The 22712-nt window shown below is 39.5% G+C and overlaps 2 protein-coding genes across 5 annotated transcripts; both read left to right on the top strand.

Annotated features, from left to right (window-relative positions):
- Positions 1 to 249: 249 nt before the first annotated feature.
- LOC110867605 (F-box/FBD/LRR-repeat protein At1g13570) lies at positions 250 to 2249 on the top strand. Of its 4 annotated transcripts, none has more exons than XM_022116590.1 (5): positions 250 to 407; positions 641 to 1288; positions 1368 to 1475; positions 1562 to 1720; positions 1805 to 2249. In XM_022116590.1, the coding sequence occupies exons 2-5, from the start codon at positions 656 to 658 to the stop codon at positions 2123 to 2125; spliced, it is 1221 nt and encodes a 406-aa protein (XP_021972282.1). In that variant the 5' UTR covers positions 250 to 407; positions 641 to 655; the 3' UTR covers positions 2126 to 2249. The 4 variants fall into 4 exon arrangements, with proteins under 4 accessions (XP_021972282.1, XP_021972285.1, XP_021972284.1 ...); XM_022116593.2 differs by having other exon boundaries at positions 263 to 407; positions 653 to 1288; XM_022116592.2 differs by having other exon boundaries at positions 263 to 407; positions 638 to 1288.
- Positions 2250 to 4620: 2371 nt separating this feature from the next.
- On the top strand, positions 4621 to 9164 carry LOC110867613 (F-box/FBD/LRR-repeat protein At1g13570-like). Its single transcript, XM_022116604.2, has 5 exons — positions 4621 to 4748; positions 6415 to 7020; positions 7975 to 8082; positions 8165 to 8323; positions 8674 to 9164. The coding sequence occupies exons 2-5, from the start codon at positions 6424 to 6426 to the stop codon at positions 8956 to 8958; spliced, it is 1149 nt and encodes a 382-aa protein (XP_021972296.1). The 5' UTR covers positions 4621 to 4748; positions 6415 to 6423; the 3' UTR covers positions 8959 to 9164.
- The last annotated feature ends 13548 nt before the right edge of the window (positions 9165 to 22712 follow it).

Here is a 22712-nt window from a genome sequence, read left to right as displayed (position 1 = left end):
AAGAGAAAAAATGGGTTAACTTCATCCATTATTTCTGTTAACGAAAAGGACAATTTGGTGATTTTATAAGGCCAAATTGCCCTTCTAGTTAACAGAATTACATATAAAATGATTGAATTGCCCTTCTCGTTAACAGAAAAAATAGATGAAGTTAATCCGATGAACTAAAATGAAATCTTTGGACTAAACTGTTAAAATGGCCCAAACCACACAAACTAAAATCACATTTAACTCCTAAAAAAGTAATAAATAAAAACATCAAAGCAGAGTCCCAACAAAAACGAACACAAAGTACAGGAACCACTTGTGTTTGAGCCCTAACTCTATTCTGGTCTGGTGTATGCTTCTCGTCAATGTCGCTGGTGGCGGCTGGTTCGTTGCTTGTCAAATAACATAATCCATTTCAGGTATTTTCTTTTCATATTGATCACTTCTCATAAACACATCATAAGACGTTGTTCATTACTGGATTTGGGTAATTTTGCGTCAATACTTCAAACAAATGTGTGCCTTGATACAGTCGCTAACCTAATCGGCTCAGTTCCATTCCATTTTGTTGTTTGAAAGCTTTGACTTTCTTCTTTCGTTATCATATCTGTTTTGTTGATTTGTGTGTAGACTAACCAAATTTTCAAAGTAGCAAATTCTGCAGCTAATGGGGTATCCTAATAAGATGGATAGAATCAGCAAGCTTCCTGTAGGCGTAATAGAAAGCATCTTATGTCTGCTACCGATTCAAGAGGCAGCAAGAACAAGCATCCTCTCTAAGGAATGGAGGTACCATTGGATCAAAATCCCTAAACTTGAGTTTATTGAGGATCAGTTTCAAGAATGGACTCGTGGGCCTAAGCCGTCTGCTATCGAGCTACGTCTTAACAAACCAAGTAAAAGGAAAGATATGGCCAAGAGGTGTAGGTTTTTCTACGCGATATACCAAGTTCTGCTTATGCACGAGGGTCCAATACACGAGTTCACTCTTTCTATGGAAGTAGATACCTCGTGTGTTGAGATTGACCATATCATACTTCATTTGTCCAAGAAAAATACTCTCAAGATATTAAAACTTGATTTTGAGGATGGAGGTGACGAGGGGCATAGGTTACCCATTTCTCTCTTCTCTTTACACCAATTAACAAGTTTGTATCTCCATGGTTGTGCTCTTTACCAACAACGTTCATTCAATGAATTTGGTTGCCTTACAACCTTATATTTGAGAAGTGTATGGACGCATAAGAAAACGCTTCACCGGCTTTTATCCAGCTGTCCATTACTTAAGAGATTGACTCTTGTAAGTTTACAATTATTAAAATTTAATTCCCATGGTCTTTCCTCTTCCATAATTTGTCTAAATATTGTAATTTATGCAGGGTCATGGGATGACAATTCTCTATGATGTTGAAGGTTCCACCATTGTTGATCTATTCGAGTGTTTACCAGTGATTGAATATCTTTATGTTACGGTATTCGGCTTGGAGGTAATTTTATCTACATGATATATATATGATTAGACTTTGGTTTGCTTATTAGTTATCACTAATCTTTGTTTTGGCTACGGCTCAAGGATTTTCTTTCAAAGAGACTTCCGAAAAAGCTCCCGACATCATTAGTCCACTTGAAATATTTGTGTGTGGATACTCTTTGCTTTACTCACATATATGGGTTACCTTTTCTTGCTCTTCTGATTAGAAGCTCCCCAAATCTGGAGAAACTTAAGCTACTGGTAAATAACAAGAATCTATGTCGTATTCTACTTGTTTGGATTATTATGTCAACATACACTCACACAAGACACTTCTTCATGTAGATGTGGGAAGAAACTTTCGTTAATGGAGATGATGTGGGCTCTTTTACACTTGATGATTATTCAGATATTATGTTGGAGCATTTGAAAGAATTTGAGATTCAAGATTTTACCGACTCGGAGAATGAGTTGGAGTTTGTGAGGCTTATATTAGCCAAGTCACCTGTACTAAAGAAGATGACGATATCCCCACATTATTTTTTTGATAAAGATGAAGAATCAGTCTCACGGGTTTCAGAAATCCTTTTTTGCTCCTCATGCGCATCACCTGTTGTAGAAATCATCGTTGGACGGTACAAATCCGATCGTTCGTGCCCTTGGTGAACTTGTTCTTTGTTGTTAACTCTAGTGACATGAATAAATTTGTTTCGTTCTGATATGATGTTTTGAGACGGATGATCTTTTGTATCTTAAATTTGTTAAAATGTTATGCTTTTCGGGTCTTGAAGTTGTCATTGGGAATGAGTGCATATGATTATTTACCATAACCACTGAACTAATAAGCCCGCCCAACTTACTTATCACTTGCCAATTCTCAAAGATAGGAGAGAGAGTATACAAACAGTAGCCGGAAATCAAACAACATCCGGTCGCCGGTGGCTCGACGAAGTGAAGAGATCTGTTTAGTGAGCGAGGTTTGATTGATTTAGCATATCGTCTGCTAATCTGGTCTCACCTTTCCCACTAAATCGGTCCCTTCATCATTCCATTCACCTTCCGGGATCAGGTTTCTTCCGCTTATGCGACTGTGTGATTTCCTTTGGTCATTCCCAGTATTTGATTGCTTAGTAGGTCTGTTATTTATCGCGGCTATCTTGATGGTTCCAGCTAGATCGATACGAATCTTATTAACCTTTTAAAATCCTGTGTGTCTGGCCATATGGAAAGAGAGGAGGGAGAGATTGAAAATTCCGGTGAGAATATAGATCAAAACAATAGCGTACAAAATCACCATTGTTCCATCACGTCGTCGCGGGTAAACGACCGCTATTATACATCACCAACAAACATTTCACCAAAAAACATTTCAACTTTTATTTAGACAGTGACGTAAAAAAACTAAACCAGTCGTTTTGATGATTATGGGGGAGAACTAGACAAGAGATTTATTTATTTGTTATTTATATTATTATTCTTTTATTATTGAGGGTAGTTTAATCATTTCACACCATTTTAATAGAAAATGATGACGTCAATTTGTGGAAAACTATGAAATTTGTTGCAACTTTTGAAATAAAGAATGTCTTTTTGTAACTACCTTATGTTAAAACAAAAACTTAAGTTGGTATAATACTAAAAGGACGAAAAATGCACATGTATTATGTATATATGTAACATAATACCCATACTTAAGTAACCTTTATCAAAATTTAGTTAATTACTCGAACGGTCTTCATGGTAAACCTGTTTTACGCCTTTTATCTCCTAGTATGAGAAATTGGATCCTACTATTCACTCACATATAACAGGAATTGGCAGAACGACCTTTACAATGGATGTTACTTTGTTTTTTGAACGTAAATTACAAATTATGCCTTTCAATTATATATGATATTACACGTATAAAATTACATGTTGTGTCATTTGTCTTCTCTAATTCAGCAGGTTTTTAATGAGGGTATGGTTTTTAATCATACTCCCTCCTTTTCTTTTAATTTCTATTTCTTTCTTTAATGTATAATCTTATTTTTTTTTTTTACATTTCACCACCACAATACATGTCACTGAATGTGAAACGTGAAAGACTTTATGGAGTAATAATGGTTAGTGGTAGGGATATGAATTTCTGATACGACACGAGGCTAACATGCAATTGTGGGTAGTTTAGTCTAAATGGGTTCAGGGCAGTTTCAGGTTGAATCTATGAACCCGTTTGGCTAGACTGGTTGGGTTCGGGTCAACTCGGTCAGGTTGGCGGGTGGACCCGTTTAACCCATTTATATTATATTATATTTTTTACAATAATTTATTTGTTATACATTAAACTAGTGTTATGAAAATCGGCGCGTTGCGTCGGTGCTTCATCTCGTTATGTTAGAGTACCGACGCTTGTTATAGCAACCGAAAAAGGAAAAACGAATAAATAAAATCATGATATGACCAAAAAAATATCAACATGTGATCTACATTGATTGAAAAAAATTGTTTGGTAGGAATCGGTTCGGTTCATTAGGGTACCACCATGATACTGGCATGCTCTCATATAGCATATATAAAAAGAAATAAGTGGTACCCTCTATTTTGAATGCAACTCTGCTCTCAATAAAATTTACAACGAAACGCCTGTAAAAAAATTAAGCAAAGTTACGAATTTAGTTTTTTCTAAGTTAACAAACGCGAGTTATTTGAGTAAAATTATATAGCATGACTTAAAAAAACAATAAAAAAAGTGACCATGGCAACTTCTTAGTGGTTCAACCACTATTAATTAGCTTTCTTTTTTAATATATGATGATATTGATGATTGATGATATTGATAAAGATAATTACATGTATTTTGTGCTACAATTAGAAATTGACATAAGATATTATAATTTTAATATATTAAAATTTGCCGAAAAAATAAAAGAATAAAAAAAATCCGGGTTAATCGGGTCGTGTTGGGTCAACCTGGGAATATTTGAGTTCATATGTATCGCAATATTTTCGAGTTCGGATCGGGCTCGGGTTCACCTAAAACTTTTAAGTCAGGGTTGTAAAAAAATTGTAAAGTTCAAATGGTATAAAGTGAAAATATAATAAAGGTTAGTTTACCGTTAAATTGGTTAAAAAGGTAATAAATAAAAACATTAAAGCAGGCCCCAAACAAAACTAGAAAACGAATATATAAATAAGTACAGAAGTCAGAACAGAACCACTTGTGTTTGAACCCTAACTTCTGGTCGTCGATGTGGCTGCTGGTGGTTGGTTCGTTTGTCGACGATTTGCTTATTCAGTTGAGCAACAGGTATCTTCTTTTCACATCGATTACTTTCATAAACAATATAATATAACACCTTATTCATTACTGGATTTGGGTAACCATGAATGTTTGCATCAAAAATACCTTAAAAAAACAAAAGACTAAATGTGCTTGTTTGTGAGAATCATCGGTTGAGAGAAGCATCAACCCTAACTCGACCCATATAAATTCGAGTTGACCCATTTAACCCGTATTTTTAAATGAGTCATACAAGTTACAATATATAAGCGAGTTATTGGGTTTTAAGCGGGTTATCGATAATATATTTAATGATGAGTATGAGTAGGACAAATAAATCTTTCTATACTAATAAACAAAAATCCTTTTTGGACACATGTCATTTTCTGGTAATTTCTCACTCTGATTTTTTATTTGTCTCTTTTATTAAATAATAATAATAATAATAATAATAATAATAATAATAATAATAATAATAATAATAATAATAATAATAATAATAATAATAAACATCAATTTAACTAAATCTATTTATCTCTTTTGTTTTCATAATCTCTCTTTTAACTCTAAAGTTTCAATCTTTGGTATTTTAACCCCTTTGATTAATTTGATTTTTCACTTCTAATTTCAAAAGTTTTCATCTTTTACAATTTAACCCATTTAATTTTTTTTTTACTTTCAATCCAAAGCTTTTCATCTTTTATAATTTAATCTCAACACTTTTTTTTTACTTTCAACTTTAGTCTCTTACATACTTTTCATCTTTCATAAGTTCTCCGTTTAACATGTCGTTCTAAATTTCCGAGTTAATACGCCGCAACGTGCGTGTGTGGTTCAACGTTTTTTCATCTATTTTTTTCCTGTTTGACATGTCCGTCGCAGCGCGTCTATTTTTCCCCATTTGATAGGTCTGTCGCAACGTGCGAGTTAGAGATCGACTTAGTTATTTTTTTCTCGGTTTTACACACAGGCGCGTGGTCATGTGAGAAACATTTGCCTTTTATCTAACATGATATATTACTTATGAATCCCCCGCCGCATTGCGGCGGGTGGTAATTCTAGTAATATAATATATTATTATAACTTACCATGTAAAATAGAAACGAAAAAAAAAACAAAAATACAAAAGGTTTTTTTTTTCTAAATAGTTAAACGGGTTAATGGGTCAACCCGTCCCGTCTTTTTAAACGGATCGTATTAGTCGACCCAAACCTGTTTTTTTGTGTCGGGTTGGCGTGTCGTGTTAAGAATTGCCGCTCCTAGCTGATTGTAGGTAAGTAGTAGTTAACTGAGGTTGTAGAGGATGGTGAGAAGCAAATGTAGCCCGGGTCAAGGCACCCTGAATCCAGATTATCCCTGTCGATTAAATCGACCGGCATAGGCAGAGGATTGGCTGTAGGGTGTGAAGAAATTAGATCCTGCATATGGAGAAATGTCGATTCCTGTAGATCCAGATGCAGATATCCGTGTCAAAGCACCCTGAATCCGACTATTATTCTCGAGCTATGTTGGGTCACACGAACCGGGCTGGTCGATTGGGCCTTGTATGGGCTTAGCTTATAATAGGTTATATTACATGGCTTTGTTGATTTCTTCAGTTTTTGTTTATGTTACATGGATTTGTGACATTTGTTGATTAAAACTTTTACTTTATTCTTTCGTTTTCGTATCTGTTTCGTTGTTTTGTGTGTAGACTAATAAGATGGATAGAATCAGCAAGCTTCCTATCGGCATAATAGAAACCATCTTATGTTTACTACCGATTCAAGAGGCAGCAAGAACAAGCATCCTCTCTAAGGAATGGAGGTACCGTTGGACCAAAATCCCTAAACTTGTCTTTATACAGGATCGGCCTCATCCATGGACTGATGAGGCTGAGCTGGCTGCTCTGGAGCAATACCGTGACAGACCAAGTGAAAGGCGTAAACTTTTTTATGCTATATACCAAGTTCTGCTTATACACGAGGGTCCAATACATGAGTTCACCCTTGATATGGAAGTAGATGGCTCGTGTGTTGAGATTGACCATTTCTTACATCATTTGTCGAAGAAAAATACTCTCAAGATATTAAAACTTGACCTTGATGCGGGAGCTTTTGACGGACATAGGTTACCTATATGTCTCTTCTCTTTACACCAATTAACAAGTTTGTATCTCCATGGTTGTGTTCTGTACGAAAAACATTCATTCAATGAATTTGGTTGCCTTACAACCTTACATGTGGAAAATGTATGTACGCCTGTGAAAACGCTTCTTCGTCTTTTATCCAGCTGTCCATTACTTAAGAGTTTGACTCTCGTAAGTTTATAACAATTAAAATTTGAGTTAATTAGTGTTTTCGTCCCTGTGATTTGTCAAAAATTACTATTTTAGTCCATTAGTTTAAAAATTGCGATTTCAGTCCATGTGGTTTCACTTTCGTAACCATTACAGTCAACCTCGTAACCATTTCAGTCCCTGTGCTTAACAGAATAATGGATTGAATTGGTTACGAAAGTGAAACCAAAGGGACAGAAATGGTTACGAAAGTGAAACCACAGGGACTGAAATCGCAACTTTTAAACTAATGGACTGAAATAGTGATTTTTGACAAACCACAGGGACGAAAACAGTAATTAACTCTATTAGGTAGCGTTTGGTATGAAGGAATGAAAGGTGGAATGGAATGGATCATTCTGATGGAATGAAAATAAACATGTTTGGTTATCATTGGTAATGGAATGGAGCATTCCAAGGGAATGTAACTCCTTCCAAATATAACAATTTCCATTCCTTGGTATGTAGGTGTTTTTTTTCCATTCCTTCAAGGAATGGAAAGAAATATGTTATTATTATTATTATTATTATTATTTTTATTATTATTATTATTATTATTATACTTTTATTTGTATTTATATTTATTAATATTCATACTAATATTAATATATATGAAAAATCTATTATTAATTTTTTATCATTAATATATTATTATTATTATTATTGAGTCAATTATATTTTTGTCGCTTTAATACAGTTGTGTTTACTTCATTTTTTTTTTGTTTATCAAATTGTACAAAGTAATGATTCATTCTATTCATATATGAGTAACCAAACATAACAATGGAATGGAATGATCCATTTCATTCCGTTGTCCATTCCATTACCTCGTCCATTTCATTCTCTCATCTATTCCATTACCCCATACCAAACAGACCCTTATAGTTTAATTCCCATGGTCTTCCATAACTTATCTAAATATCGTAATTTTTGCAGGATGTTGAGAGGTCACTCGTCACTAATAATGGAGATACCACCTTTGTTGATCTATTCAAGTGTTTACCAGTGATTGACTATCTTTATTTTAAATTTTTCACCATTGAGGTAATTTTATCTGCATGGTATATATACTCGATTAGACTTTGGTCTGCTTAGTCATTAATCTTTGTTTTGGCTATGGTTCGAGTGTTTTGTTCCGGAGAGACTTCCGAAAGAGCTCCCAACAGCATTAGCCCACTTGAAATACTTGTGTTTGGATAATGTGTGCTTCATTCACAAATACGGGTTACCTTTTCTTGCTCTTCTGATTAGAAGCTCCCCAAATCTCGAGAAACTTGAGCTAGTGGTAAAGAACAAGAATCTTTGTTGTATTCTTCTTGTTTTGATTCGAGTAAATTACGATTTTGGCCCTTGTGGTTATATCACTTTTACCCTTTTAGCCCAAAAAGGAATCTTTTAACATCTGAGCCCCCAACGTCTTTTTTTCTAGCCCTTTTGGCCCCTAAAAGTATATGGATGGGGTTAGTGTTAGGGGCCATAAGGGTTTAGAAAAAAAGAAGTTGGAGGCTCATGTTAAAAGATTCCTTTTTGGGCTAAAAGGGTAAAAATGATATAACCACAGGGGCCAAAATCGTAATTTACTCTTTTGATTCTTATGTCAACATACACACTCACACAAGACACTTGTTCATGTAGATGTATTTTGAAGATTGGCTTGGAGAAGATGAAATTGGCTCATTTACTCTCGAAGATTATTCAGATATTATGTTGGAGCATCTGATCGAATTTGAAATGCAACAATTTATGGAAGCCGAGCATGAGTTGGATTTTGTGAAGCTTATACTGGCCAAGTCACCTGCACTTAAGAAGGTGAGCGTATTCGCATGTTTTAAGTTTGATGAAGGTGAAGTTGAAGAGATTTTGAAAATGCTTTATCTTTCTCCGCGCGCATCACCTGCGGTAAAAATCATGCTCGGATAACTGAAATCCAGTTAGTCATGCCTTTCGTTTGTTTCGTTCCGATATGAGGTTTTGAGATGGATTGTCTTTTGGATCTTGAAGTTGTGAAGGGGAATGAGAAGGCATATGATTATTTACGATAATCATTGAAATAATAAGCCCGCCCCGCTTACTTATCACTTGATTATAATAAAATTTGAGTTAATTACTCGAATGGTCTTCCAACATCTTTGTTCTCTTTATTGAGGTTTTTGGTTAATATGACTATACAAGATTATGTCAAATGAGCAGAAGATTAATAAAGAATATATGAGCAAGAAATTGAGTTCCATTTCATTTTATTTGCTCATTTGTTGAAATATTCTTGAGAAAGTGATATGATATCATTATACAAGATTTATTTTTATTGTTCAACCCGTGTATTAGTTTTGGATGAGACGAGACAAAAAACCAAATATGTGAGCTCCTTGTGGAGGTAAATACTAGATAGTTATATTAAGAATTTTGTAATAATGTACACCACATGGGTATAGACGACAAAAAACTAAAAGGAAGGGGCACGACCCGCCCAGTTAAGGGTAGGAGCGCATCGCCGACAGAAGGGACAAGTAAACCGGTGCACACCTGATGGGTGCAAGTTGATACCTCCTCTAAACCACAGGGATGCAAATTGTTCTTTACTTAAAATAATTTTATTTAGAGCGTTCACATCCCATTCTCTAAACCCACCATTTTTTGCAAGATTGAGAAAAGTTTAGAGAATTAAGCTATAACACTTCCACATCTCATTCTCAATTTTAGAGATAAGTTTCAGAGTCTGAATAACTAAGAGCATTCACATTGGAACCTCTAACTCCATCTATATAATTTAACCAAAAATACATTTTTCTCTAAATTATATTTAATTTTTAAAAACCTTCCACTCCAACTCTCTATTTATATGTCTATCTTACTCAGAAACACTTATTTTGTTATTTCTTTCGCTTTCCTACACACTCACAACAAAAATATAAAGGCTTGGATACGAGCCTCTATATATATAGAGATGTACTTTTAATATCTATATAATTTTCTCTATTATAGAGATTCCATTGTAGGGTGGCTTTTGTTGTTTCCTCTATTTCTTCCTCAGTATTATATAGAAAATGTTATTACTGAACCTCCAATCTAAATGCTCTAAGTATGTTTAGAGTGTCACTATTCATCTATATATAAATTGATGTGAGTGTAAAGAAAGAGAAAAAAATAATAAAATAATTGTTTGTGAGTAAGATAAAAATAGAGATGGATAATGACATGTGTGAATTTTTTTTTTAAACATTAATCATATACATTAACTAAACACAAATTGAAATTATGCATAATCTTGTAACATTCTAAAGAACATGAAGAGCTATGGTCCCAATTCCATGTACACATGGCAGGGACCACACCACCTTTTTCGTCCAACATGGCGTCTACATCAGCAAGCGTATCCACAAGCTTCTGGAAGATATCAAAGTGACACCGAAAATGCTCCTCCAGACAAAAAGGACAACACGTGTCACCAATAAACAGACGCCATGTGGACCTGCAACACGATCTAAGGACAGGGCGACAGCTGCGGTACTAATTCTCCTACCTGGACGAGTCACGGCGCGCCACGTCATCCACTATCCTGACCACAACAAAGGAGACCAAGAGGCAGCTGGCGCTCGGTGGTAGCTGCCAAGGCCTCTTATCCCTCTTTCATCCTTTGGCAATAAATGGAACCCTTCATCATTCAGGTAGAACATTCTGCTCTCCTTACATTTCACCTATAACACACACTATTTCTCCTCAGAACAGTACTTATTCTCACGCCGGAGGGTGGTTGATGTACTGCAAAGTACATATGTTTATAGTGTATATTTCGGTCAATTTTCAGTCGTTTAGAGTCTAGTTTAGGTTAGAACTGCGATACTGCTGACGGTAAGCTTTGATTTCAGGTCCCGTAGCTTAAAGTGTTGAAAAACGAGCAAAACCGAGCAGTTTGGAAGAAAATCGGGATTCGTACGCGCGTCGGGAAGAGCCGGAAGCTGATAAGAACAAAAAAATAAAAAAATATACAATGGAGGCGCCGCGTGACGCGACCCCCCCTAGGCGTCACGCGAGGGGTGTGAAATCCGGAGAAAATTAGGGTTTTGTTGGATTGTTGGGAAAGAAACCGAACACAACTCTGAATACGAATCAAGAAACCCTAGGACGAATTTCGGAGGTGATTTTGAGCATTCTGGAGTATTTTGCCGAACGGGAATCATCCGGTTGAAGCTTGGATCGTGAGAGTGAAGATCTTTCGGGTTTTATCTCCCGGTGTTCCTTATTTTCGCGTTTTCGATACTTTACGATGAATTCTTGTTTTGAACTTGCTTTGTTTGTTTTGAACATCATGTTTCTTGGCTAGACTTTAGATACTACCTAGATTTGATGATGGTTTAATTTACTTATGGATCTTTTAACGGTTTTTATTGAATTGATTATGGATTGACTTCGAAAGTAACGTGTTCTAGATTTTCTGATTTGGTGCGTGTGCGTATTTACTTTTGATTGTGGATTGTTTACTGTTTCACATAGATTTTGGTGGATGTCTTTCACATAATAGATCTGTGTTGATTATTTGCATCCTTGCGGGTTCGGGTGATCTTTGGGTAAATCGGCCGATAGCCTTAGAAACAGTAATTAAAATATAATTAGAAGTAAATATTCTGCTTAACTTGTCGCTGAGAGGCCCGAGTTAGTTATTAGGTCGCGGTGCAGTATATAGCTAATTTAGATTTTGAGAGAAGTCGACGTTAGTTCCCTAATTGCATTTGTGTCTGGTAAACCAAGTCAGAACCTAGAATTGCCTTAGATTGTCGCGCTGAGAGGTAGATAGTCGTATTAGGGCACTTTTAGAGTCGTTAGAGGACTGAGAGGAAATCTAACAGTCGGTAATCATAACAGCCTTGTAGGGTTTCCTAGGTTTCTTCCTGAGAAGGGTCGGGAAGTCTTAGCATTGAAATACCTTAAGGTTTAGTATTTTACGATCCCGGCTCCATACATCAATAAAACCGTTAGAAGTCCATTTGTAGTTAAACTGGATTCAAGTCTAGGTAGTCCTTAATTGCATCTGAATTAAAACCCTAGTTTCATTCGTAATTTAGTTTAGTTTCAATTTAATTGCAATTTTAGAATTTTAGTAAAACCCCCCCAAACACAATATTTGTTTAGTCGTGTCAGTGTCTAGTCTAAGTTTAGTCGTTAACGTAATTCATTAGAGTCCTTGTGGGTTCGACATCCGGACTTACTTTGCTGTGCTAGAGTCGACCGGTACACTTGCCGGTGAGTAGTTTAGTCAGGTTAAAGAGTCTAGATTTTTATTACTTGAGTCTTAATTTAGGGTAATTTAGTTTATTTAGTTGAACTACTTTTTCCACATCAAGTTTTTGGCGCCGTTGCCGGGGACTCTTGGCAATTGCGTTAACTGCTTTGTTTGGATTTCAACTGATATCGTTACGTGCTTTTTGTGTGTTTGTGAGTCGTAGGAGTCCAAGTAGTTTTAGTGTCTTTTTCGTATTTCTTTGAGTCTTTTATTGGAGTTGACTTACTTGTTTTATTCTTGGTTTTGCAGTTCATGCCCCACACGCGTTTGCAGGGACCAGTGAAGCCACCAATTGACAAGTCTTCCTTCTCCACACCAATCCCTCAGGTTCGAAAACCCCCAACTTCATCTTCAGCCCTTTCTGACTCTACACTTCCATCTAAACCACCGAACTACGACTTCACCCCGAAGTCATCACCCCATAATTCTCCACCACCCTCCCGTCACCCTAGTCCACCACCAGTTCACCAAATGGCCGAAAAACAAACTGTCCACCAGCGTTCCACCGCGGGTTTTACCGCAAACTCACCCATCACCCTCCCTGAAATCACCAATGATAAGTCTTGGCAAATTCCTTCATACATCATGACTGCCATTAACAACTCTTGTCAGTTTCACGGTCGTGATGATGAAGACGCGCCAGCACATATCAACTGTCTCACCCGTCTGTGTAGCACCTTCGGCATCGAAGGTGTGAATCTTGATGCCCGCTATCTCCAAGTCTTCCCCTTTTCGCATGCTGGCCGCGCAGCCACCTGGCTTGATTCGCAGCCGGCAGGTACTTACACCACTTGGGTTGGACTTAGAGATGCCTTCCTTGCTAAGTATTTCCCATCTGCGAAGGCCTCCCGCCTTCGAGATCAGATCCATTCCTTCAGAATGGAGCCTGACGAACCTTATCACTTAGCATGGGAGAGGTTTCAAACATTGCTCTCGCGTTGTTCCCAACATGGACTGTCGGATTGGGCCTTAGTAGAAAAATTTTATAACGGTCTTACCCCTGAGTGCAAGGCCCGATTCGACACATCCGCAGGAGGCCACCTAATGGGAAAGAAAACTATGGCTGACTGCAACGACCTCTTTGAGAGCTTCGCTCATGCGGATATAGATCATAGTGCTACCGGCAGGAATTCCAATCCTGTGATTACTTCCTCATCTTCTCGAGGAGTGAATCAAGTCGTTTCAGACTCAAAGGTAATATCTCAGCTTGACTACATCACCAAAAAGTTGCTAGAAATTAAGAAGAAGGTAGATAGATGCGAGGTTTGTAGAGGGGGACACGACACCATAGACTGCCCAACCATCACCCTAGAGCAGGTCGAGTATTTAGCAGGTCAAAATAGGGGTCCAACTAACCCGTTCAACAATAGTAACTCTAATTGGCATGCTAACAATTATCGCTCCTCAGCTAACACCCCTGGTTTTCCGTCAGGTCAATACCAAAGTAGGGGGCCAGGTTTTTATTCTAGTGGGGGGTCGGGTCAAACAGGTCAATTTGCTAGTTCAGGTTCAGGGGGGCAGTTCAGAGGTGAGGGGTCAAACCAAGAGGTTCAACCTAAGAGTGAGGGGTCGGGTGGTAGTTTGTCTAGGATAGAGGACCTTCTTTCCCAATTATTGGTTAAGGATCAGGCTACCCAACGTACCTTAGAGGACCACGCTACGCTCCTAAAGAATAATCATTCAAGCTTCTTAGACCTTCAAAGGCAAGTTGGGGATATTGCACGCCAGTTGCAAGAACGACCTCCCGGTCAATTTTCGGGCAACACAAGGCCCAACCCATCTGGCTCTTTGAAGGCAATTTCGACCCGTGGTGGTAGGACCTTAGGAGAGGTAGTGAGACCCGAGAGTGTTGAGATAGAAGATGAGGACCTCGTAGATGAGGAGATTGAAATGGAGACGCCCGGTAAAGTGCAACCTAGGTTAATCCCAGAAAGTACCGCACACACCGGGGGGCCTTCGAGTGAGAAGAGTGTAGGAAAGAAACCCGTTCAAGTCGTTTCATCATCCAATGTTGATATTTCCCGTGCTCCGTTTCCTTCCCGCCTTAAAAATCAAACCTATTCCAAAGAGTACGGGAAATTTTTAGAGATCTTTAAGCAGCTTAGGATCAACCTTCCTTTTATAGAAGCTCTTCAATCAATGCCGAACTATGCAAAATTCCTAAAAGACCTTCTAAAACGCAAGGATAGGTTAGGAGAGGTTTCTAACATCCCCCTTAGTGGAGGATGTTCCGCCGTAGTGTTGAATAAGGTTCCGGAAAAATTGACGGATCCGGGCCTTTTTACTATCCCGTGCTTGTTTGGGAGTGATACCGAGTGTAGGGCCCTAGCCGATCTAGGAGCGAGTATAAACCTAATGCCATATTCCTTGTATGAGAGGTTAGGTCTAGGAGAGTTGTCACCTACACGCATGTCTTTGTCGCTAGCCGATAGGTCCGTTAAGTATCCACGAGGCATTATTGAAAACCTTCTAGTCAAAGTGGATAAGTTCGTCTTCCCCGTAGACTTTGTCGTTCTTGATATGGAAGCCGACGAAAAGGTTCCCATCATTCTAGGACGCCCATTCTTGTGTACCGCCAAGGCCATCATCGATGTCTTTGACGGGAAAATCACACTTCAAGTCGGCGAGGAGAGGGTCACTTTCGAGATAGCACGCTCCATGGAACACCCTAGTGGTTCCGACGATCTTAGTAGTCCTTGTCATTCGGTCTATTTCATAGAGTCTTTCTTATCTTGTGTTGACCATTGCTTTGACTATATTAGTGGAGCCGACCTAGCCGAGAGTAGGATAGAGGAGGTAGTTGAGAAGGTAGAGGATATTGTTAGTGAGAGTGAAGAGGTAGACGAGGACGAGTGGGTCCCTGAAGTGCTAGAATTGAGTGAAATTAAGAGTGAGAGTGAGAGTACTCCTATAGAGAAACCCGCCCCTTTAGAACTCAAAGTCCTCCCGTCCCACTTAGAGTATGCTTTCTTAGGTGAGGGTTCCGAGTTTCTCGTCATTATTTCGTCTAAGTTAGAGGAGGGAGAGAAGGGTAGGTTATTAGAGGTGTTGAGAGTGAATAGGGAAGCCATTGCATGGCGTCTTTCGGATATCAAGGGCATAAGCCCCGCCTATTGTACCCACCGGATACTCATGGAAGATGACTATAAGCCGGTGGTGCAACCTCAAAGGCGCCTAAATCCGAACATGCAAGAGGTTGTTAAGAAAGAGGTTCTTAAGTTGTTAGATGCCGAGGAGATCTACCCCATTTCCGATTCACCATGGGTTCCCAACCCAAGTCGTCCCAAAAAAAGGTGGGATGACGGTGATCATGAATGAAAAGAACGAGTTAATCCCTTCCCGTACCGTTACCGGTTGGCGTGTATGCATAGACTATCGAAAGTTAAACGACGCCACCCGGAAAGACCACTTCCCCTTACCATTCATTGACCAAATGTTGGAGCGTCTAGCGGGTCAACAATTCTATTGTTTTCTCGATGGATTTTCGGGTTATTTTCAGATCTCCATCGCCCCGGAGGATCAAGATAAAACGACATTCACATGCCCTTACGGCACTTATGCGTATCGCCGCATGCCTTTCGGGTTATGCAACGCTCCGGCAACTTTCCAAAGATGCATGGTTGCCATATTCCAAGACATGCTTGAGACTTCCATGGAGGTTTTCATGGATGACTTCTCGGTTTATGGCACCAATTTTGAACAATGTCTTTCTAATCTTGATAGGATGCTTAAGAGGTGCATAGAGACAAATCTTATGTTGAATTGGGAGAAGTGTCACTTTATGGTGACGGAGGGGATAGTGTTAGGACACAAGGTGTCGAGAGAGGGCGTAGAGGTGGATAGGGCCAAGATAGATACCATAAGTAGATTGCCTCCACCTACTAGTGTTAAGTCCGTTAGGAGCTTTCTAGGTCATGCGGGCTTTTATAGGCGTTTTATAAAAGATTTTTCCAAAATCACACGCCCGATGACTAGGCTTTTAGAGAAGGATGTACCTTTCGTCTTCGACGAGGAGTGCATCAAGGCGTTCGCCTTCTTGAAAGAAAAACTTGTTAGTGCCCCGATACTTGTTTCGCCCAATTGGAGCTTACCTTTCGAGCTCATGTGTGACGCAAGCGATTATGCCGTAGGTGCGGTCCTAGGTCAAAGAGTCGATAAACACTTTCATCCAATCTACTACGCGAGCAAAACTCTAAACGATGCTCAAGAGAACTATACCACGACGGAAAAGGAACTCTTAGCCGTAGTGTTTGCGTTTGATAAGTTTCGCTCATATCTCGTGCTTTCTAAAACCACCGTGTTCACCGACCATTCCGCTTTGCGATTTCTGTTTCAAAAGAAAGACGCAAAGCCGCGTCTTATTAGATGGATTCTTTTGCTCTCCGAGTTCGATATAGAAATTAAGGATAAAAAGGGAGCGGAAAACGTGGCCGCCGACCACTTGTCACGATTAGAGGATCCAAAGAGAGAGGAGGTTCATGAGGATTCCATAGGAGATACCTTTCCCCACGAAACCATAGACTTCGTTAGTGCCGAGGTAGAGGGTTTGCCATGGTTCTCGGATTTGGAAAACTATTTAGCAACCGGAGATCTTGTGAGGGGTATGTCCTACCAACAAAAGAAAAAGCTTCTTAGGGAGGCTAGGAAGTATATTTGGGACGACCCTAACCTCTTTAGGATAGGTGGAGATAGAGTGCTTAGGAGATGCGTTTCAAAGGAGGATGGTTTAGACATCCTTAGACATGTGCACGAGGGTTTAACGGGAGGCCATCACGGGGCGAATGTGACGGCACAAAAGGTATTTGATAGTGGGTTTTATTGGCCAACGGTAGTTAAGGATGCCGTAGAGTTTGTTAGGACTTGTGACCGTTGCCAACGTACCGGCAACATCTCATCCAAGGATGAAATGCCTCAAAATCCCATCCAAGTCTTGGAAATCTTTGACGTATGGGGCATTGACTTCATGGGACCTTTCCCATCCTCTAGTGGGAATAGGTACATCCTCGTGGCCATTGTCTACGTTTCGAAATGGGTCGAAGCTCAAGCTTTGCCCACCAATGATGCCCGAGTGGTGGTGAGATTCCTTAAGAAGTTGTTCACGCGTTTCGGAGTCCCTAAAGCTATCATAAGTGACCGTGGCACGCATTTTTGCAATTCCGCCATGGAAAAGGCACTTGCACGCTACGGTGTCACTCATCGTCTTTCTACCGCGTACCACCCGCAAACTAGTGGCCAAGTAGAGAATGCTAACCGAGGGGTGAAGAGAATCTTAGAGAAAACGGTAGGAAAAAGTAGAAAGGATTGGTCGGAAAAGCTCGACGACGCTTTGTGGGCATTCCGTACCGCCTATAAGACACCGTTAGGCACAACACCCTTTATGATCGTGTATGGCAAAGCTTGCCATCTTCCGGTAGAATTAGAGCATAGGGCATTGTGGGCATTAAAAACCGTAAACCTTGACCTTACCGAAGCCGCAAGGAGGAGATTCTTCCAGATTCATGAGTTGGAAGCATTGAGGGATGCCGCTTATGAAAGATCATGGAGTATCAAGGAGAAAACCAAGGCATTGCATGATAGGCGGTTGAGAGGTTTGAAAGATTTTAAGGTAGGTGACAAAGTACTTTTGTTCAATTCACGGTTGAAATTGATAGCAGGAAAATTGAAATCGAGGTGGGGTGGCCCGTATGTGGTGAAAGAAGTGTTTCCATACGGCACGGTTGAGCTATACGATGAGGTCGACAAAGGTGTGTGGAAGGTAAACGGCCATAGGCTGAAACATTACTTGGGAGGTCCTATTGATACTACTGAAGAGGAAGAAATTCCTCTAGAGAACCCACCGACCTTTGCCGAACAGTGAGCGCGAAAAGCTTCGCGTGTAGAGTATGTACCATTTGTAAATTTCTTAATTTTTCGTGTTTTTCGTAGTTTTTCGGTGTTTGTTTTGTGTCGTTGAGAATTTTGCAGGTTTCATCGCCGATACGGAACGGAGAAGGCATGAGAAAAGAGGTCCCAGGTAAGTGTCTTGGACACTTAGAAACATTTTTGAGGGTTTTGGATGGGTTGGGAAGCTTTCACAAATTTTTCCAAGGCATGGAAGTGAAAATTGGACGTAACATTCTGCCAAAAACAGACCCTCGCGCGACGCCTAGCCCCTTCGCGTCACGCGAGGGGTAAAGGTTCAAAAACAAAATTTTTCTGCCCCGCCGCATTACGCGAGGCCCCCAGGGACCCACACCGCGTCACGCGACGCCCTAATGAACCGTTTAAAATTGTTTCTTTTGACCCTGTTCGCTGCATTTGTTCCTTTCCCTTTTTCCAAACCCTAGAACGCGAAAATGCACTAAAATCACCATAACTCACTCATTTCTTCACCAAATCACTCCGTTCTTCTTCCTAAATCACCACAATCACATTCCCCACAATCTTAACCATTTATTTCACCCGATTTCGCACTCCATTTTCATGTTTTTGGGCAAATTCGTGTGCAAAAAGTTCAAGACTTCATTTTTCTTGTTCAATCCGATTCCAAGGTATGTTTTCTGTGATTTCTCACTAGTAGGTAGCTTTATTGCTTTGCTTTAGTGTCAGGTCAGTCATGTCTTGTTTTAGGGTTTGTGTAGGGTCTTAAAGTTAGAATTTTTGAACTTGTTCTCATGTTAGTTGTATCCGGGTGGCTATGTTTGGATGTTTACATACAAATCGGGTCTGCGGATGGTTCGGGTTGGTTTGCTTGAGGTTGTTTAACACTTGTGGGGTATGTTTGGACTACTAGGTATCACGTTTGAGCTTTATGGGTTTATTTGGGTATAACTATGAATTTTTGCTAAAAAAATAAGTTTTTGAACTGATTTTTGCAAATGAAGTTAGTTTTCTAAACAGATTTTGTTGCCACCAAAGTTGTGTCAAGGTTTAAAATGTCAAACTCTCACGTGTGTTCGCCTCAAGTGTGGGGATATTTTGGCACTTAAGCTTAATTGAGGACAATTAAAGTGCCGGGAGGAGATAATGTACATTGAGTCGTAGGTCGTTCGAGTCGTTGAGTTTAGAAGTGTCTTTAGGATAGTAGTTTGAGTCTAGTGTCGGGTTTACTTATATGCATGTACAAGTTCACAACTTTTTGCCCGTACTCAATCTCCATTCGGGTAGAATGATGTGTAACTTAAGCTTTTGTAAACGGTGACCCATATTTTCGAAATTAGCCGCGAATGAAATGCTATACGGCTATTTTTTTAAATGTTTTTTATTTCATATAAAAAAAAAGATAAAAACACAAAAAAATTAAAAAATTAAAAGTACCAAAAATAGCTTGTGATACTAACAATCTGCGTTGTTTTTCTTGTCAAATATTTCTTGTTTTGCAGATCATGTCAGGTGCAGGTTCCTCGTCAAACCCAAGGAAAAGAAAAATTAAGTATCGTGGGAATGACAGGAGAGTGTATGCCCGGATTGAAAGGTTGGTTGATCATCCGATGTTGGATTTTGAAGAAGATACCGAAGAAAGGGTAAAGCTCAAAAAGTATGTGGTAACTCAGACTTTGGAGCATCGTGTCATAGACTGGGAATGGTTGCAAAGTATGGGAGCAAGTGAGCGGGTGGCAGAATTGTTAGGACCGAGGTTGAGGATGGCTGTGGATGCTTGTGACGAGACGCAATATACTGAGCTTACTATCGAGTTTCATTGTACCTTCCATCACAAAGAGGGTGCTTTTTCTGAAGCTAATGCGGTATCGTTTTCTTTGGGTAGAAATCTTTATGAGATGACCATACCTCAGTTTGGAATGGCGTTGGGTTTGTACTCTCCGGAAGAAGTGGCGACGGAGGAGTTCATTAATGGTTTAAGGGGTGTGTTTAATCACCCTCGGCCCAAGTGTTTGAATTCGGTGGATTTGGAAAGATTTTGGGATACAATTGCGTCTCAACCATTCTCGCGTACGAACCTTATCACATCGGTTCGTGATCCTATATACAGGTATATTTTGAAGATGTTGGCGACGACAGTTGTAGCGAGGAAGTCAGGGGAAAACAAGGCGAATTGGTTGGATATTTTCGCATTGATGTGTATGGTGGAGAAGCGGAACTGGAACTTGGCTAGTTTCTTTGCGTGGTCGTTCAATAGGCCTCGTCGGGGAGGTAAAAGGGCTGCTATGGATCTAGGCCCTTACATAGCTAGGTTGGCGAAGAATATCCGGGCCCTTACAAAGTACAAGACTGAGCAGATGAATGTGGGTATGCCAACGGTTCGATGGGATGTTGCGAACCTACAGTTGGCAGGTATTCTTACACACTCGGATCCACCAAAGTGGAACTTCGAGGTTGGTGCTCCTCCGCCACGACAGCCGGCACCTCGACAGAGGCGTGAGATTCCTCCACAGCAGCCAGTTAGACCGCCGAGACCCGACCCGTTCACTCCTGAGGCTGCTTTTGACTACACGCAGCAGAGGGTTGATCAGATTGAGAGCAGGATACGGGTTGACCACCAGTGGACCATGCAGAGCCACCACCGACAGGACGACATGCTTAGGTACATGATGTCGGGTATGTCACTAAATGCTCCGATACCCCCACCCTTTGCAGGATTACTACCTCCACCAGTTTATGGAGGAGAGCAGCAGACCCCGTATGTTTATGGTCAGTATCCATGGTATGACCAGTGGGGAGGTCAGAGTGGGTATGCTTATAGTGGTCAGTTCGGGTGGCAGCAGGCTGGCGGTTCAGGGACGCAACAGATGGAGGAAGATTCTGAGGAGGAGTGATGTAGCAGACTGCAGCAGCATATATATCCTTTCATGTTTTATTTTTCTTTACGCTGTTTCTGTAGTTCGATATGGTTGTATCTTTTAGACATATTTTTATTTTCTGTTTGAACTTGGGATGTTGCTACGATAAACGTTTGTAGAAGTATGCTTGGTATGGTACTTATGTTAGGTTAATGATGTGGAGCCGCTTTCCGTTCGTGTGAGAGAGAGTTTGGTATTGTTTGCTGAGCACGTTCGGTATTGGAGGGCCTATGTGGAAACGACTGGCACTTTGACAGTCTCACATATTGAGTTAAGTCGTTTTCCTTCTTTTTATTGTTGTATTTTTATTTTTATTTTTATTTTTTTATTTCGTCGTCTAGTCTAGTTAGTTAGTTCGTTATTTATTTCGTAGTTTTAGGTAGTGTCGAGTCGTGTTTTCGTTCTTGCATTAGGGACAATGCAATCTCTAAGTGTGGGGATGGGAATATATGTAAATAATCGAGTCTTAATTATAAAAATCCAAAAAAATTAAAAAATTGAAAAAATAAAAAAAATTAAAAAATCAGAAAATGTCTTTCGAAATAAAAAGAAGTTTGCAAAATAAAGCGGAAAATGATAGAAAAGAAAATTTTTGCTTGGGTTCGAATAATAATAATATGAGATTTAAATAAATCGAGCTTGCGTCTAGTTAGGGATATGTGGGTAGGCCCGGGTTTGGTTTTAAGTCCCTTTGAGCTAATATACCTTAATTGTCGGTCCGCTAGTGGGTTTTCGCCTGGAGATATGGGAAACTAAAACCGCCAATAATAGTATAAGGGGCACCGTTATAAGTTAAAACCGTTAGAGTTTTTGATCATAAAAAAAATAGAATAAAAAGTGGGCTAGAAACTAAATGAAAGTAATGCATTCCTTTGTAGTTTGTGGTTGGGGATAGCGACTCTACAGCCGAATTACCTCTAGGGTGTGTGAAATCGACCGTGCTAAAAAAAAAGAGAATAAATAAATAAGTACCGAAACCTAAGTAATCTGTGGTTGGGGATAGCGACTCTACAGCCGGATTGCCTCTTGGCTAGGGAAAGCACCGTTTAGTCTCACGAATGAATGAAAAAGAAAAAAAAAGAAGAAAAAAAAAGTTTGATTGTAAAATCTCTTGGTTTTGATATAAGACGGTTGGGAATTGGTCAAATGATCGTTCTTTTAGTCCTATAAGCTTGAGGCGAGAGTAGGTGGACTGTTGATTCTAGTGTGAGACCCTAGGTGGATTGACCGCACTTAAATTAAATTCACATGATAAGGGTTTAGGATTGGATTCGGGTTTAAAGTGGATAAAGTATATTCGCAATCGCAGCTAACGCAAGCCTTGGTTTTAATTAATTATACATATAATTCTCGACCCAAGTAATTATTTATCTCTGATTCCGTTGCATAATTCTTTTTCGAGGACGAAAAAAGAGTAAGTGTGGGGATGTTTGATGTACTGCAAAGTACATATGTTTATAGTGTATATTTCGGTCAATTTTCAGTCGTTTAGAGTCTAGTTTAGGTTAGAACTGCGATACTGCTGACGTTAAGCTTTGATTTCAGGTCTCGTAGCTTAAAGTGTTGAAAAACGAGCAAAACCGAGCAGTTTGGAAGAAAATCGGGATTCGTACGCGCGT

Source organism: Helianthus annuus, chromosome 7, assembly GCF_002127325.2.
Source record: "Helianthus annuus cultivar XRQ/B chromosome 7, HanXRQr2.0-SUNRISE, whole genome shotgun sequence".
NCBI classification, from domain to species: Eukaryota; Viridiplantae; Streptophyta; class Magnoliopsida; order Asterales; family Asteraceae; genus Helianthus; species Helianthus annuus.
Note: the sequence above shows the minus strand (reverse complement) of the source record. Positions and strands in the feature narration are given on the sequence as shown.